Source organism: Pelodiscus sinensis, chromosome 30, assembly GCF_052426305.1.
Source record: "Pelodiscus sinensis isolate ZL-2025 chromosome 30, ASM5242630v1, whole genome shotgun sequence".
Lineage (NCBI taxonomy): Eukaryota > Metazoa > Chordata > Testudines > Trionychidae > Pelodiscus > Pelodiscus sinensis.
Genome location: NC_143081.1, coordinates 2,587,247 through 2,605,000, shown reverse-complemented (window position 1 = coordinate 2,605,000; position 17,754 = coordinate 2,587,247). Strand labels below are relative to the sequence as shown.

Here is a 17,754-nt window from a genome sequence, read left to right as displayed (position 1 = left end):
CTACCTGTCACAAAGGCAGGCTCCCCTGGGTGCCCAGACAGATTGGGGTGGCCAAGGGGACCATCTGGGACTTCCAGGAATTGGCTGGGGGCATCAATGCACAGAACTCCTGGCCAGTCGGGGCTTTGGGTCTGGTTCCAAAGTCTGCTCAGCGGTTGTGACCATGTTCTTGGGCCATCGAAGGACAGAACCATCAAGGGCCAAATCCTCAAAGGGATGTGAATCAGAAATCTGCTCATATCAACTCCAGTGGAGCTACGGCCCATTGACCCCAGCTGGGATCTGCCCCATTGACCCCAATGGAGCTACGGCCCATTGACCCCAATGGAGCTACGGCCCATTGACCCCAATGGAGCTACGGCCCATTGACCCGGCTGGGATCTGGCCCATTGACCCCAATGGAGCTACGGCCCATTGACCCAGCTGGAATCTGGCCCATTGACCCCAATGGAGCTACGGCCCATTGATCCAGCTGGGATCTGCCCCATTGACCCCAATGGAGCTACGGCCCATTGACCCCGGCTGGAATCTGGCCCATTGACCCTAATGGTGCTACGGCCCATTGACCCTGGCTGGGATCTGGCCCATTGACCCCAATGGAGCTACGGCCCATTGACCCGGCTGGGATCTGGCCCATTGACCCCAATGGAGCTACGGCCCATTGACCCCGGCTGGAATCTGGCCCATTGACCCCAATGGAGCTACGGCCCATTGACCCCAGCTGGGATCTGGCCCATTGACCCCAATGGAGCTACGGCCCATTGACCCCGGCTGGGATCTGGCCCATTGACCCCAATGGAGCTACGGCCCATTGACCCCGGCTGGAATCTGGCCCATTGACCCTAATGGAGCTACGGCCCATTGACCCCGGCTGGAATCTGGCCCATTGACCCCAATGGCGCTACGGCCCATTGACCCCGGCTGGAATCTGGCCCATTGACCCTAATGGTGCTACGGCCCATTGACCCAGCTGGGATCTGGCCCATTGACCCCAATGGAGCTACAGCCCATTGACCCAGCTGGGATCTGGCCCATTGAGTGTGGTGGGCTCTAGGCAGCCAAATTTTGGGTAAAATTTCATCTATCTATTCCAGAGGCAGGGCAGGGTGTGAAGGCACCAAGACTCAATGTTACAACGGCCAGTGCAGAGCCGGGGAGTGAGGGGCAATTGGGAGGCCTCAGGGTGCAAGGAAACTCACCCAGGATGGAGACAGGTGGGGGAAACTTCAGGTGAGAAGAATTAGCCACCAAACCTAACGAGTCAGGATGTGGTTGAACTGCGCACAGGGTGTTGGTAGAACACCCAGACCTGTCACACACCCACTCCCAAGTTGCTGGGACACACATTCTAGGGCAGGGTGTTAAATTCCCTCGGGAATGGTGAGACTCCCCCATGCAGGGCTGTGACAGCTACACATATAAGAGGGAGTGGGGGGTATGTGTATTAAATCCCTTAGAGATTCATCCCGTTGTGTGTTATCTCATGCTCGTGGTGGTGATACACCCGTGCTTTGCACCCCCGCAGGTCGGTGATCAGTATCCGCGGTGGGGGGTGGTCAGTACTCACACGCCCGGGGCTGTGATATATTTACCCAGGTGGGGTCGGGGGACAGCCATACACACGGTTCCACGTGCACTGACTGCCTGCTGCTGCACATGGGGGGGATGTAGGTCTCTGCACAAAAGTCGGGAAAGGTTGGCCATTTTATCAAGCGCTCCAACACTGCAGAGGGGAGTCTTGGATGGATGGACGGATTGATGGATGGATGGACGGACAGATAGGGTAGGCAGAAGGGTGGACGGATGTGTATGGGGACAGATGGATGGATGGATGAATGGGTGAATGAGCAGAGGTGGGGGGGATGGACGACAGACAAGGTGGATAGATAGACAGACAGACAGACAGATAGATAGAGGGGGTGTGTGGGGATAGATAGATAGATAGATAGATAGATAGATAGAGGGGGTGTGTGGGGGGATAGATAGATAGATAGGCAGGCGGACGGACGGACGGGTCTGAGGAAGGATGGGCGGATGGGCAGGTGGGTGGGCGGACGGATGGATGGACAGACGGACAGGGTGGAGGGATGGACGGACAGGGTGGAGGGAGGGAAGGTGGTGTACAAGGGAGTTGAAAAATATGTACCTGGATAGTGGGGTGTGCTGTGATAATTGGAGGAGTGTGGGAGGATGTGTGTGTGTGTTGGTTGGAGGTTAGAGGAGGGGGAATTGTCTGGGGATGGGTGTTTGCGTGGATGGGGATGGGTGAGGAAGAGATGGGGTGTATGTCTGCGGTTGCGGGAACGGATGGAAATGTCGGGGATGGATGAGTGTGTCAGTGGGACAGGAACATGGGGGGGGGGGATAGGGCTATTTTGGGGAGGCAGGAGCCTGCGGGGGAGGTGTCCGGTGATGGGGGTGTATGTCAGATGCTGGCAAGGGAGACCAGGGGAGTGAGAAAGGAAAGGGAGTGTCGGGGGACGGGACGGTGTCGGAGGACGGACGTGGCATGAAGGTACAAGGGGTGCGTCGGGGGATGGGGATAGAAATGGGGGGAGGGCACATTTGGGGGGAGAAGGGATGTGTCACAGGATGGGAGACTGGAGCACGGAGGAGGGTGGGAGTCAGGGAACCCAGTAGCCCCCCATTACCTTTGCTTTCTGCAGCTCCTGCCGGGGGCCCTGCAGCTGCAGCCAGATCTGCCCAGCGCCTGGCGAGGCAGAGGAGGGGCCCGGCTTGGCCCCCAGCACCCCCAGCACATTCAGCTCCACGCCGAAGAGCCGCTCGATATGGGGCCGCTGCTCCGTCACGGCCACCCGGGCCTCCTCGGGGATGGCAAACTCATCCAGCCCCCCCGTCGCCATGGTGCCTGCCTCCATGGTACCTGCCTCACCTTGCCGGGGGGGGGGGGGGAGAGAAGGAGGGGAAAGAGATGAAATTAGTGGTCATCCTGAATTGACGGGGGTGCTGGGTTGGTGAAGAACGCGGGCACGGGGCAGGCATGAGGGGAGGGTGTCTCCGGGTATGTCTACACTGCAAAGTTAATTGGAAATAACAGCAGCTATTTCAAATTCACTTTACTAGCATCTGCACAGGCAAACCGCTAGTTCGAAATAGCGGAGCCCTTACTTCGAATTTGGTAAACCTCATTCTACCAGGAGTAACGCCAAATTGGAAATAGCTATTTGGAATGAAGTGCTGTGTAGACACTTCATTCGAAATAGGGGCCTCCAGCCCTTCCCAGGGAGCCCTGGTGGCCACTCTGGGCACAACCAGGAAAACTTACTCTCCTCTCCCCCAGCCCCGGAGCCATTCAAGGGGTAGACCCTGGCCACAGGGCCTGTGCCAGCTCCCAGCCTGCCAGCCCAGAGCCAGCAGTGGCCACCGAGGCCCCTGACCCAGTGGCCCCAAAACAGGAGCCCGCAAGCCACTGGCAGCCAGCCCTCCACCGCTCCCCAGGAGCAGTCTGCCAGCTCCCAGGAGCCTGACGGGGCTGGAGAAGGCGGGCGCCTTCCTGGTCCAGGGTGGAGATCATGGACCTTCTTCAGGTTTGGGGGGGATGCCCCCAACGTCCCTGATCTCAGCCCTAGATGGAGGAATGTGGCCGTCTATGGCAGGAGAGCTGCCAGCCTGGCCACCAAAGGCCACATGTAAACCCAGGAGCAGGTTAGCATGAAAGTCAGGTTGGTCTGGCGAGACCCCCCAACTCTAAGCCCTGAGCTTCCCCTCCCCCTTCTTCCCCTGGCTTCCCCCTTCCAGCTCCCTCTTCCCAGGTTTCCCCCTCCCCTTTCCCACCCTCTCTCTTCCCCTCTCCCACCTCCTTTTCCCAGTCTCCCCAGAGGTCCATCCCCCCCCAGTTTTGTTCAATAAACCCAGTTTCTATTTCTGAACATACGTGTCTTTTGTTTGACATCAGGAAGGGGGGCTAGGGAGGGGTAAGTGGAAAGACGTGAGGGAGGAATGGGGCACGAGCCCCCGGTGGGGAGGATGTTCTCCCTCCGGGCCTCCTGGATCCTGACAGCCCCCCGATGGACCCCCCGGATGGCAGCCTGCAGCAAGTGCAGCCGGGCTGATGGCAACGACCCCACGAGATGCACCATCGTGCCATGGGGCAGCTCTGGCTCCATGTGGCCGAGTGCTGTGGTGTCCCGCGTGCGGGCGCTCAGGGCACTCCAAGCCAGGACTGCTTTGCTGTCCCTCATCCAGGTAGACAAGCAAGCGGGGAACCCTGAGAACTGTCTGTCCGGGGTGGGGGTAGGGTCCCTTTAAGCACGGAGCTCAGTTAGCCTCAGGCAGCAGCCTCACACACTAAGCCCTAACCTGATGCCCTGCCGGCACTGGCTCCGGCCAGCCTTAACCTCGGTTCAGGGTCCACTCAGTGTGGACGCGCTCTTTCGAAATAGTGTGTGTGTCTAGATGTGTTATTTTGAATTAACTTAATTGGAAATAGTTAATTCGAATTAAGCTAATTCGAAATAGCACTGTAGTGTAGACATACCCTTAGACTTTGCACAGGAAATGTAGACTACCCCTTAGCCTTCCCATAGTTCCCCAGGAGGGCACCCACAATGCACTGGGAGCAACTTGGCACAGTGCAAAGGGACCGTGGGTTCCCCCCTCCGGAAGGGGAATAATTTGTGGTGGAAGCACGTTTATAAGGATATACACAAATCTGCACTAGAGATCGAACTGGGCTATCGGGCACTCGGATTGGTCCTGCCTTGGGCAGGGGGCTGGACTTGATGACCTTCTGAGGTCTCTTCCAGCTCTATGGTTCTATGATTCTATGAAATATCTCCCCCCCAGCAATCGATTATTAAACCAGTTTAAATCCCTTAAACCAGTTCCTGTGTAAACGCTCTAATCTCGGTTTGAAGCGCCAATTGCTTCTCACCAAATCAGCTATTCTGGGAGCAAACTGAAGCCGTGGGTTAAACTTGGAGCAGACTCCGTCCTTACCTGAATTTTCAATGTTTCCGTAGGTTCCGATGTTTCAGACGTTGCTGGCTTAGATCTCGGAACGCTGCTAACCAAAAATATAGATAGAAGAATTAATAGATATTACAGGTTAATTCTGCAAGATAATACTAAGTGATATATAATTGATTGCAAATACACAATAATTATACGGCTGTAACGGTAATTGTAGTTAGTAACTAATGTATTGATTTGGATTGATTGTAGATTTACAATTATAATAATTAAGTACAGTTTACCAATGAATTATAAATATGTAACCAATCATACAAAAATAAGTCATATGAATATACAATACATAAACATGTATTAATATTAGGATCATCTCTTGATGATGAATTAGGTTATATTTTATAGTTCATTAATTCATAAAAAGGTATTGGACCTAGCAATTAATGAACTGTTAAACATCTATTAATATTATGATCGTCTCGATGATAAATGAGGCTATGTTTACCAGTTCATTACTTGCTAAATCCAATACCTTTTTATGAATTAATGAACTATAAAATATAACCTCATTCATCAAGAGATTATCATAATATTAATACATATTTATGTATTGTATATTCGTATGACTTATTTTTTATGAGATTGGCTACATTATTTATAACTATTTATCATAAGAGATGGTCATAATTAATTGGATACCTGACAATAATGAATTCTAAATAGTAATTAATGAATTATAAATAATTGCTCATAATGAATACATTATAATATTCACACTAAATACACACTGCGGACTAACATTGAATTATAAATGGCAATGAATTATAATGAATATACTGTATAACCAAACTAAACTATTAAAATAAACGTAAGAATTACATTAATATAAAATGCATAACGATGAATTGTAAGGAGGAACAAGTGAATTATTAATCATATATAATGGATCATAATACATGCAAATCATCACAGCAGTTAATACAGAGTACACATCACAAAAGAGTTATAAATAGCATACAATCCACCCTAACAAATAGGATGGATCACAATAAGTCACCTCTCATGTATTATAAATAGAGAAAATCATCAATAGGACAGTCATATTAATACGCACTAGGTAACAGCATTTATTTTATAATCAGTAACTAATGGATTATTAATATCAGAGCTCGCTCCATGATTGAAAGGAACAGCCACTGTCATGGATATTCAGAACATAACAGCCATCAATCACAGGCCCTAACGAGCACATTAGAAAGAATGGATCCACATATCAGGTAATAATGGCAATAATTATAGCGGGTGCGTGATCTCTCTGAATTCTGAGCAGCCACTAAGGAATGGTCAACGATCTTCGCATCGTATCGTTTCGCGACTCTCCGGCGTACAACTAGACTAACGTAGGAACGCTAAATAGAGGATCGGAAAGCAAATATCGGTTCCTGGTGCGGGTCGATACCTGGGATTAGTATGGAGTGAACGCTAATTCAGTCCAACTAATTAATTCTGTAAATTAAACAGGAGCTAATGCCAGCTAAGAGTGATAACACGGCAACACAGCAAACAGCAGACACCGCCACGTGGAACACGCTACATAGCAGCTAATGAAGAAGAGCTAATTGTAAATAAACACTCATTAGCTGGAAGGAGGCAGCCAGCCATCGCCCCTCCCCCATGCCCAGGCTCATCAGCGGATCTCAAAGCGCGCTGGGAGGGCACTGAGAAGCTCAGGATCGCCACCCCATGGCGCCAAGGGGGAAACTGAGTCACAGATGGGCGGGGCTTGGCCAAGATAACCAGCAGCCTAGGGGCAGAGCCAGGAAGAGAGCCCCCGCCCGGCTCTAACCACTAGCCCCCACTGCCCTTCCCAGAGCCGGGCAGAGAACCCAGGAGTCCCGCCCAGCCCCCGGCCCGCCGGGATCGCACCCACCGGCCCCCCGGGCCCGGCTGCCACAGGCAGGCTGCGGGCGAGCTGGGAGGCTCCGGCTGCTGCAAAGTTTCACTTCTCCTGCCGCTGTGTCTGGTTCTGCCCCCGCCCCCTGACCCTCGAGCCCCCTCTGTGCCCCCCACCCCCAGACCCTGCCCCCCTCCCTGCCCCTGAGCCGTGCCCCGTTCCCTGGGCCCCCTCTGTGCCCCCCACCCCGTCCCCTCCCTGCCCCTGAGCCCTGCCCCTTCCCCGGGCCCCCTCTGTGCCCCCCACCCCATCCCCCTCCCTGCCCCTGAGCCCTGCCCCCTTCCCTGCCCCCTACCCAGGCCCCCTCTGTGCCCCCCACCCCGTCCCCCTCCCTGCCCCTGAGCCCTGCCCCTTCCCCGGGCCCCCTCTGTGCCCCCCACCCCATCCCCCTCCCTGCCCCTGAGCCCTGCCCCCTTCCCCGGGCCCCCTCTGTGCCTCCCACCCCCAGGCCCTGCCCCCCTCCCTGCCCCTGAGCCCTGCCCCTTCCCCCGGGCCCCCTCTGGGCCCCCCACCCCCGGGCCCTGTCCCCTTCCCCCGGGGCCCCTCTGTGCCCCCCACCCCCGGGCCCTGCCCCCTTCCCCCGGGCCCCTCTGTGCCCCCCACCCCCGGGCCCTGCCCCCCACCCCCGGGCCCGGCTGGCTCTGCCCCTGTACCGCTTTCTGCCCCCCGGTCCGTCCGTCTGTCCACCTCGCCATCCGCCCGGGGATTTCCCTCTGCACCCGCGCGCCCCTCGGTGCTCCCCCCAGCGCGCCCCTCGGTACCCCCCCCCAGCGCGCCCCTCGGTGCCCCCCCCCAGCGCGCCCCTCGGTACCCCCCCCCAGCGCGCCCCTCGGTGCCCCCTACCCCCCCTACCCTGCCCCCCTCCCTGCCCCTGAGCCCTGCCCCCTTCCCCCGGACCCTCTGTGCCCCCCAACCCCGGACCCTGCCTCCTTCCCCCGGGCTCCTCTGTGCCCCCCACCCCCAGGCCCTGCCCCCTTTCCCCGGGCCCCTCTGTGCCCCCCACCCCCGGTCCGTCCGTCTGTCCACCTCGCCATCCGCCCGGGGATTTCCCTCTGCAGCCGCGCGCCCCTCGGTGCCCCCCCAGCGCGCCCCTCGGTGCCCCCCCCCAGCGCGCCCCTCGGTGCCCCCCCCAGCGCGCCCCTCGGCCCCCCCCCCCAGCGCGCCCCTCGGTGCCCCCCCCCCCCCAGTCCCAAGGCATCTTTCCGGCCCCACAGCGCGCCCCACCCCCCTGGGAAATTCCAGGCTGTGACGCGAGGGGGAGAGGTGTGGGGGGGGGATTGTGCAGCTGGCTCGGAGCATCAATGGGAGGGAAATCGGAGGTTTCCCGCCTGCCCCCCCCCCCCCGGGGCTGTTTCATATTTCCTGATACCCCGCGCCCCCCCCTTGCCGGGCGCGGCCCAGACCCCCCCCCCCCCGAGACCAGCCCCGCCCCTAGGTGCGACCCCGCAGGGGCCACAGTCTGAGGGGGGAAACTGAGGCACGCAGGGGGGGGGAGGGAACGGGACTTACCCCCCGTCTCGCCGCGGCGTGGTCTGTCCCAGGCCCCTGCCCTGCCTCAGCTGATCCAACAGCCCCTCGCTTCCTGGGGGTGGGGCCGCGCGATTTCCGCCCCGCCCCACTCTTAACCCTTTGGGCACCGGCCTCGGAGTCCCGCCCCCGGGCCGGGCTCAGCACCCAGGAGTCCTGGCTCACTGCCCAGCGCTCTCACCACTAGACCCTACTGCCCAGCCTGAGCCGGGCTTAGCACCCAGGAGTCCTGGCTCCCCGCCCAGCGCTCTCACCACTAGACCCTACTGCCCAGCCTGAGCCGGGCTTAGCACCCAGGAATCCTGGCTCCCCCCTCCCCCCAGCGCTCTCACCACTAGACCCTACTGCCCAGCCTGAGCCGGGCTTAGCACCCAGGAGTCCTGGCTCCTCCCTCCCCCCAGCGCTCTCACCACTACACCCTACTCCTCACCCTGAGCTGGGCTTAGCATCCAGGAGTCCTGGCTCCCCGCCCTGCTGCTCTAACCACTACACCCTACTCCTCACCCTGAGCTGGGCTCAGCACCCAGGAGTCCTGGCTCCCCCCAGCGCTCTAACCATACACCCTACTCCTCCTGAGCTGGGCTCAGCACCCAGGAGTCCTGGCTCCCCGCCCAGCGCTCTAACCATACACCCTACTCCTCCTGAGCTGGGCTCAGCACCCACGAGTCCTGGCTCCCCGCCCACCTGCTCTCACCACTAGCCCTCACTTCTCTTCCAGAACCTGGGACAGAACTCAGTACAGTAGTCTGGATTCTCAGCCCTCTACCTATTATACCTCCCTGCTGTTCCCTTTTGTTTCCAGTCCCACATCTTGCCCTTCAATAAAAATCCCCCCAAAACCACCTGCCCTAGGAAATTCCCCCCCAGGGAAGGAATCAAAAACCAAGCAGCATTTTGGGAGGGGGCAAACCCCCTCTAGGTTGGTTTTCATTCACCACTAGTTCTCCAGGCGTTCGAGGCCCACAGGCCGGTTCTGGGGGGCAGGAGAGGGTCCACGCTGGATCTTCGCGGATTGACGGCATCGTGAAATCAGCTTGTCGGATTTCCTGGAGAAGCAGGTGAGAGGAACCCCGGGTGTCCAACACTGGGCCACTTACCCATCTCCGGGCGGTGTCGCTGACGTGACTCGGTTGGAAGATTTGCCTCCATTGGGGGCAGATAAAAATGAACTTCTCTTGGTCCTCGAAGGGCAGAAAAGTTCCACAGCCACCCCGATCCCCCCAACACAGGCTTCTTCCACCCCCCCCTTCCCTCTCCTGAAACTAGCAAAAATCCCGCCGATAACGTGTCTTGAGGTTGAGGTTGGACATTAGGAAAAACTTCCTGCCTGTCCGGGTGGTGATAAATTGCCTAGGGAGGTTGTGGGATCTCCGTCTCTGGAGAGATTTTAGAGCAGGTTGGACAGACGCCTGTCAGGGAAGGTCTAGAGCGGACGGTGCTTGGTCCTGCCACGAGGGCAGGGGGCTGGATTGGTGTCCTCTCGAGGTCCCTTCCCGTTGTAGGCTTCTGAGAGTCTACTGGGGTATGTCTACTCTACAAAGTTAATTCGAACTAACAGCCGTTAGTTCGAATTAACTTTGCTAGGCGCTACACAGGCAAACCACTAGTTCGAATTTCAATCGAACTAGCGGAGCGCTTCAGTCGAACTAGGTAAACCTCACTCTACGAGGATTAACGCCTAGTTCCAGTTAAGTTAGTTCGAATTAAGGGCTGTAGGGCAGACATACCCCAGGATAGCCCACGACGTTGAAACCCACAACGCCGCAGGAGATGGGGCTCCGAAGCGGAGGAAGGGCCCCCGCGAAGAGCTGAGGTGGAGAAAGAGAAAGTCGGTGGCGGAAAGGAATAACATTTTAAAACTCTCCAGTGAAGGAAGGGAGGATGCTTGTTGGACTCCTGCACCATCTACTGGATAGAGATGGAACATAAACATGCCACTGCCTCAGACCAAAGGCCTAGCGGGCCCAGGGTCCTGTCTGCCCACAGTGGCTAGCGCCAGGTACCCCAAATCCTCACGTGATCGCTCCCCTGTCACCCACCTCCAGACAAACAGAGGCGAGGCACACCATCCCCACCCATCCTAGCTAATCACCATTGATGGACCAAACCTCCATGAATCTATCTAGCTCTTTTCGGAACCCTGTTACAATCCTGGTCTTCACCACATCCCCCAGCAAGGAGTTCCACACGTTGGCTGTGCGCTGCGTGACGAAAAACTTCCTTTGGTGTGTGTTAAACCACCAATTCCTTTCATGGGGTGACCTTTCGTTCTGAGAACAAGTAAATCACTTTTCTTTATAGACTTTTCCCACACCTTCCTCGATCTCTGTCCTCTCCCCCTTTAGTTTCCCCTTTCTGAAGCTGAAAAGTCCCAGCCTTTTTCATCTCTCTTCCTATGGGACCCGTTCCAAACCCCTCATTGTTGGTGGTGCCATTTTCTGACCTTTTCCCAATACCGTTTTTGAAATGCGGCGACCACATCTGTACGCAGGATTCAAGAGGGGGGCGTCCCAGGGTTTTCTACAAAGGCAGTAAGATAGTCTCTGTCTTATTCTCTCTCCCTTTTTAAATGATTCCTCACATGCAGTTTGCTTTATGGACGGCCGCTGCACACGGAGTGGAGGTTTTCAGAGAACTATCCACAATGACTCCAAAATCTCTCTCTCCGGGGCTACGTCTGCACTGGCATGATTCTCCGGAAATGCTTTTAACGGAAAAGTTTTCCGTTAAAAGCATTTTCGGAAAAGCGCGTCTAGATTGGCAGGATGCTTTTCCGCAAAAAAGCCCCGATCGCCATTTTCGCCATCAGGGCTTTTTTACGGAAAACAGTCCTGTGCTGTCTACACTGGCCCTTTTGCGCAAAAGTCTTTCGGAAAAAGACTTTTGCCCGAACGGGAGCAGCATAGTATTTCCGCAAAAGCACTGACAATCTTACATGAGATCGTTAGTGCTCTTCCGGAAATTCAAGCGGCCAGTGAAGACAGCTGGCAAGTTTTTCCGGAAAAGTGGCTGATTTTCCGGAAAAACTTGCCAGTCTAGACACAGCCCAGTGGTTAGAGCTAAATTAGTCCCCAGCATTTTATACCTCTGAGGACAGGACAAGAAGCAATGGGCTTAAATTGCAGCAAGGGAGGTTTAGGTTGGACAGTGGGAAAAACTTTCATCCGGGTGGTCAAACACTGGAATAAATTGCCCAGGGAGGTTGTGGAATCTCCATCTCTGGAGATATTTCAGAGCAGGTTGGATGGACATCTCTCAGAGAAGGTCTAGATGGTGCTTGGTCCTGCCAGGAGGGCAGGGGATGGCGCTTGATGACCTCTCAAGGTCCCTTCCCGTTCTAGTGTTCTGTGACTGTGACAGATGCAGAAAAAGTGAACAAGGAAAAGTTATTTCCTTGTTCCCAGAACATAAGAACGAGGGGTCGCCCAAAGAAATGAATAGGCCACAGGTTTAAAACCAACCCAAGGATGTTTTGCTTCATGCAGCACACAGCTAACCTGTGGAACTCCTTGCTGGGGGATGTGGTGAAGGCCAGGACTTGAACAGGGTTCCAAAAAGAGCTAGATAGACTTAAGGCAGTTAGGTTCATCAATGGCTATTAGCCAGGATGGGTAGGAAGGGTGTCCCCAGCCTCTGTTTGTCTGGAGGTGGGTGACAGGAGAGGGATCAGTTGACGATTCCGTTTTGTTCCCTCCCTCTGGGGCATCTGGTATTGGCCTCTGTCGGCAGACAGGACACGGGGCTAGATGGACCGTTGGTCTCACCAGTACGGCCGTTCTAAAGTTCTTATCTCCCCCACAAACAGCCAAAGGCTGATGGTCCAGGTAGCAAGTTGCCAGATAGAAATCAGAAGCCAACGGCTCTGAAATCAAGGTGAATAAAGCCAAGAAGGTCGTACGAGACCCTTCTCTTCCACCGGCCCTACGCCCCTTTCTTTGAGGGCTTCGGGCGGGGGAGTTCACAGAGGCAGCTGGAAATGTCCCGGCCAACATCTGGATAGACGCCCCCTCCTGCAGCTGGAGAAGGCGCCTGGAAATTGTGTGTTGGAGACCGGGTTTGCCTCGGTGTGTCCTTTAAAACTCAGCTCCCAAGAGTTGCCAGCCAGACCCGAGCATTGGGAGGGGAGATGTTGACCGGTGGATTCAAACTTTTATAAAGCCAGGTTACGTGGGTTCTGCTGTTCTCTCGGAGACAGGGCAGCCCCCTGTGCGGTGTATGGTGGGGGGTTCAAATTCTGTGGGCTCCCTGTCCCAGAACAGGGCTTTAAAGATGGATGAGATCACGAGGATTCCCAGCCCTCCGCGAGAACCCCCCCCCCCCCCCACACACACACATCTGACAATACAGAGAAACTGCGAAACTTTCTGTTTCTAGACCAGTTTTACATTATTTTCTCAACACATCTCAGTTTCCAGGCCTTGCACCCCATCTGGACACCCCCAGAAATGACACACAGCCGCCGCGTCTGCGGGCTGCCCACGGTGATTTCAGCAGCGACTGATTTCTCGTGACCTGCGTGCTCCCCGATGAATGAATATGTGGTGATTCATTATGAATAAGCGAGTTCCTCTTGTGGGAAAGAGCAGAAGCCAGCACTAGAATAAGGAGGCTACTGGACGCAACAAAACGGGGGCGGGGAGGGATCCCCCATTTAATTCCAGTCCACCAGGGGAATCCCCTGAATTGTCATCCAACCGGCAAAGAAATGGGGCTAGATTGAAAAGCAAACAGGTGCCTCGGTAAAATTACAACACAACTGTCATGCCTACCATCTTCCCTGGGCCTTACGCCATACAGAAGGACTACTTTCTCCCTTGTCCGGATAGGGAAACTGAGGCACGCTGCGAGGGCGGGTCAAATTTTTCAGAGGTGCAGGGGCCCACGCCCATTTCTCCGCCATGGCTTGGTCCATGTGGAAGCTTTAGGGGGAACCGACATTTACTTTCACACGTCAGTCGTTCCATGCCTCAGTTTCCCTGATTTGCCCCATCCCACGGCCATGACAGCGTCTTCACCAGGGATTGAACCCCGAGATGGATAAATTCCACTCCAGGGATCTAACCAACACAGCCAGACCTCCTATGACTTGCTAATAACTCTGGGCGGCCCACCCACTCCCCTGATATCCAGGCATGAACATGAAGGCACGTCGAAGGAACTCAAGCCATTCACTCCCCTGTTGTCCTCCGGGATTGACCCTTGGGATCTTAGCGGACGAGTTAACTGACCCACCTGGGGTGGCCAAGCCAAGCTCTGGCCCAACAACCATGAGAAGGTAGGGAGGTGCCACGTGGACACCACAGAACGTGTTGGCCCACACCGGATGGGCCCAACCCAAGGTAGCCCTAGACCTAGGGCAGTGGGAGGGTGGTGGGTGCGGTGGGATCTTTGGAGAACTTGATGTCCCGGCAGAATAAGAGGGGCTCCTGGCCCAGCCCGAGACGGTACTGCCACACGTAGAGGCTCTGCTTGGGCTCCAGGGTGGCTTGGAAGGTCTCCTCTTCTTCCCGCACTTCACTCCAGTCCTCCTTCTCCGTCTTGACGTTGTTCCCGCCGTACTGGGCCGAGAGGGAGAACTGGGCCTTGACGACGGCCGCCATCAGCTCCCCGGCCTGGAGTGAGGTGGATGCCCCCACCTCCCAGTTGCGCCCGAGGCTGGCCACCTTCTCCTTGGCGAAGCCCACCTTCCTGGCCACGGCATGGGTCCAGGTGATGGGGGTGTCCGAGTCATTGGAGAGGGTCTTGATGCACTCCCAGCTGCCGAAGGAGGGTCCCCTGGTCAGGGCCAGCCCGCCGGGGAGGAAATTCACCAGGTCAGGGTGGATGGAGTAGACCCCGGCCAAGTTGGCGTTGGCCAAGCTCTTGTAGATGTAGAACTGAGCTCCCCATCGCGGGTCTACTGTGACCGCCGCCCAGTAGCTGCCGATGCCGAAGTAGTAGAGGCCCTGACGGCACCGGGGGTGGAGAGGTCTGTCTTCCCCGTGAGAGTCGGTCCTTAAATCGAACACACCGCGCATCACCCCCCGGCCAAAGAAGAGGATGAAGAAGAAGTTGGCGCATTTCACATAGTGATCCCCGCCCCGGCAATTGGGGTGCAGCTCGTAGACCTTGGCCCCTTCGTCCATGCTCAGGTCCTGCACCACCCGGTAGGAGTCGCCCTTGAGGATGTAGATGTCGGGGTCTCTCTCGGAGCCCAGGTAGTGGTCCCCGCCTTGGCAGGAGGGGTGCAAGGCCCGGATCTCCAGGCCCCGCCCGGTTTCCAGCCGCTCCGTCCGCAAGTAGCAGCCCAGGTCGGAGCGGACCACAACATCCCCGTCTCGCTTCCTGAAGATGCCGGTGCCGGGGGCGTCTTTCCGGGGGACGATCCCGGCCATCGAGTCGAAATCCTTGCGGGAGACAGCAAGGAGAGGGCGGGAGGAAAGGGCGGCGGCCGGGCCCGGCCCTGAGCGGTCCCTGCGTGAGCTGGTTCGGCCTGGTCGCTCCTTTGCTGCTCTCCCTCCGTGGGTTGAGAACCCAGGCCAGGAAGTGGCGGAGGCGACGCAGCAGATGTTACAAGACCGGCAGGGCGGAGGGAAGCGGGTTGTGTAAACACAGGAGCAGCCAGCAAGGTCGGGAGGTTGGAGCGGGCGGGGCCTGAGGAAGCCGGTTGTAAACTAAGGGGCCCCTTGTAGGACTGGTGAGATGGGGGAGGGAGAAGGGAGGGAAATTGTACCAGGCCCCCACATTCAGGGGGTCTCCAATAAATCCAAAACTGGGGCAAAACAGAGCAGGGGGGCCCAGTGCATATCATGTGCCCCCCAATTTTTCTCAAGAGGCAGTGTTGTCTAGTGGGTAGAGCTGGGGTCTGGCTCTGCTACCAGGCAAGACCTCAGACCAGTCTCTTTCCTTGTGCGTGACTCGCTTTCCCCGCTGGTTGGTCCACGGCGACTGGACAGAGTCTTTCTCCTACCACGGTGGAAATAATTAACCGCTGCCACTTTAGTCTTCTCTCCGGGCTGTGGAGATGAGGCCAAAATTACCTCCCATGCCGGAGACCCTGGCCCGTCTCTTGCGCTCGCAGGGTTGGCCAACCCAACTCTTAGATGCTCCCCACCTTTGGTCCGCGAAGCCCACGGAGATGCCTTCAGACCGGCACCCCATCACTTCCCCCCTTCCCACCTCCTTTGGGGGCTGGTCCCTCCAAAAGAAAGCTTTGCCCCTGAAAACATTGAGTCACCCCCGAAGGCCAGTGGAAAACCTCCAGCTCCGTGCGGCCTACCAGACCCAAGACGTCCTTCAGGATGGTTGGGGAGTCTTGTTGGGACTTCGAAGCTGGTGGGCCGCCCTTCACGGCCCGCCTGCCCCCACCACGGTGTGCCGCGCCCATGGTTAGCGTGATACACCATGAAGGAGCCAAACGCCCATGAGGCGGGACATGGTAGGTCACGAGGAGCCGGGATTTTAGGGGTCTCAGAGACCGGTGTCCGCTCTCGGGCCCATGCAACCCGTGAGGTGGGGACAGTCCTCAGGGTCGCTTGGGTTTTGGCCATCTCGGCTGTTGGCCTTGCTCCGTGACCATCTCCGCCCTGCGACCTGGCTGGTGCATTGTGGGTCCTTTCCGCTTCTCTTTCCCCGACCCCGGCCGGTGACTGCTGGGGTTGGACGCCTCGGCAGCAGCCATTGATTCGGCCTCCGTCCACAGCCCAAGAGGAGGAAGTGGGGAGTTGTGGGGGTTCAAAGGGGGGATGTTGCACACAGGGGGGCGCTCAGTGCCTCGACGTGACTGGTTTAATGTGACAAAGAGGGGGAGTTTGTTGGGTCAGGGAACAGCCCCGAGTTGGAGCCGGGGGGTCTGGGACCCTGGTGACCCCGACCCTGCTCAGAGGACACGGCCGGTTCTGGCCGGATGACAGACAAGGGGCTGTAGAGAGGGACCCCGGCGACCGGCCGCAGCGAGAGGAGAACATTGGACGGAGAGGGACGCGGAGAAGAGGGGCCAGGCGACCCTCGTACCTGGGGAGAAGACACTGGATGGGGGACGGGCTGTGGCTGGGGGTATTGGAGACTCCGCTGGGAGACGGGGGCTGGTTTTTGGGGGAACTGAGGGCAAAGCAGGCAGGCTCAGGTGGCTGCAGGGGAGATGGATGTGGGGGCCGAGGCCAGCTGGCCTGAGAGACCCGTTGCTGTTCAAAGCTCAATAAACCCGCCTGTTTGGTGCTGGCTGATAGTCGCTCTGGGCTGGAGAACAGGGGGGCGCTATTCCTTCTGGGAGGGGAGGCCCCGGGGAGCCAGACAGAGTGGACCCCCCAAAGGGGATCACGGCGGAGGCAGGTGGCTGGAGTCCCGGAGGGGCAGCCCCCCAGGTGACAGTGGGCCCCCCAAGAGAGGGTTGCCGCACTGGAGTGGACTCCCTGAGGAGTGGAGGGGCTCCCCGAGGAGGGGCTGCCCCCTGGGAGCGGGGGGTCCGCCCTGGAGCCGAGGAGTGTGGACACGACTTGTGAGCTGTGACAGAGTCACTCTAGATTCTCCCCATAGGCCACTGGAGTCGTCTCTCTAGGCTTAGCCCAAAAGGCCCCACGACCAGGGGGTTTTAGCTCCATCCCCTTGGCTGGCTTTGCCCCCCCAACCCTCTTCAGTATGTGGCCTGGGTCCTGCCCCTCAGGGCCACGCCGGTCACTCAATGGGACCGCCTGGGTTGCTACCGTACCGCCCGCTCGCTCAGCCAAGAGCAGTCGATCCAGCTGCAAAGCCAGCACCAGATCGGTCTCCTTCCGGGTGGCGGTGGATCGGAGCACGGACCGGCGTGGGGAGGCGACACCCACAGGCAGAACGCTTCGTACGCCACCACGGCCGCGCCTTCCACGTTTCCTGCGTGGTCTTCCTGCCCACAAAGGACGGGAGCCAGCCCCCCCGGCTCTCCCCGTCGCCCATTTGCCCCCCAACGCCGCCGGCACCTCTCCCATGCCACGAGGCTGGCCATAGGGAGCGGGCAGTGGGGAGCCAACGGGGTGAGCCCGGCATGGGGGCAAAACATGTATCCACGTCCCGTCCCCCGCATCTGCAAACGTGCAGGGTTCTAGATAGCAAATGTGCGTCCGTGTCCATATCCGGGCATCCCCATCCGCGGGGGTAGATACCCATGGCTATACAGAGGGTATCCCTGGATTTGCAGGGTTGTCCCACTGTGAGGACCACCCCGAGCCTTCTCCGGCCACCCCAACCGGCTCGGCTTCCTGCCCAACGTTCCTGACCCCCACCAGGATGATCTCTGCCCACAGCTGGGACTTCCTCAAGACGAGTCGGGGGCCCCGGGACTGAGAAAGTGACCCGCAAGGTGGGTTAGACTCATAGAAACCCAGGGCGGG

At 57.5% G+C, this 17,754-nt stretch overlaps 2 protein-coding genes across 4 annotated transcripts in view; both read right to left on the bottom strand.

Annotated features, from left to right (window-relative positions):
- Positions 1-8,490, bottom strand: part of KHNYN (KH and NYN domain containing) — an 18,096-nt gene extending 9,606 nt beyond the window's left edge. Inside the window, exons 1-3 of one of the 3 annotated variants that reach the window (XM_075911796.2) lie at positions 8,393-8,490; positions 4,960-5,026; positions 2,652-2,893 (exon numbers count right to left, since the gene is read on the bottom strand). In XM_075911796.2, coding sequence (XP_075767911.2) covers positions 2,652-2,879 — 228 coding nt within the window. In that variant the 5' untranslated portion in view covers positions 2,880-2,893; positions 4,960-5,026; positions 8,393-8,490. Of the gene's footprint in view, positions 1-2,651; positions 2,894-4,959; positions 5,027-6,388; positions 6,942-8,392 lie in introns of those variants that run through there. The other 2 variants (XM_075911797.2, XM_075911800.2) reach the window with 2 other exon arrangements.
- Positions 8,491-12,635: 4,145 nt separating this feature from the next.
- On the bottom strand, positions 12,636-15,184 carry LOC149520995 (uncharacterized). Its single transcript, XM_089774289.1, has one exon. It carries the CDS (start codon positions 14,782-14,784, stop codon positions 13,762-13,764), a length of 1,023 nt encoding a protein of 340 aa, XP_089630415.1. The 5' UTR covers positions 14,785-15,184; the 3' UTR covers positions 12,636-13,761.
- Positions 15,185-17,754: the final 2,570 nt, after the last annotated feature.

What these genes read in the sequence shown, in the direction of transcription:
- LOC149520995 (XM_089774289.1), bottom strand. Translation starts at nt 14,784, where the DNA reads ATGGCCGGGATCGTCCCCCGGAAAGACGCCCCCGGCACCGGCATCTTC.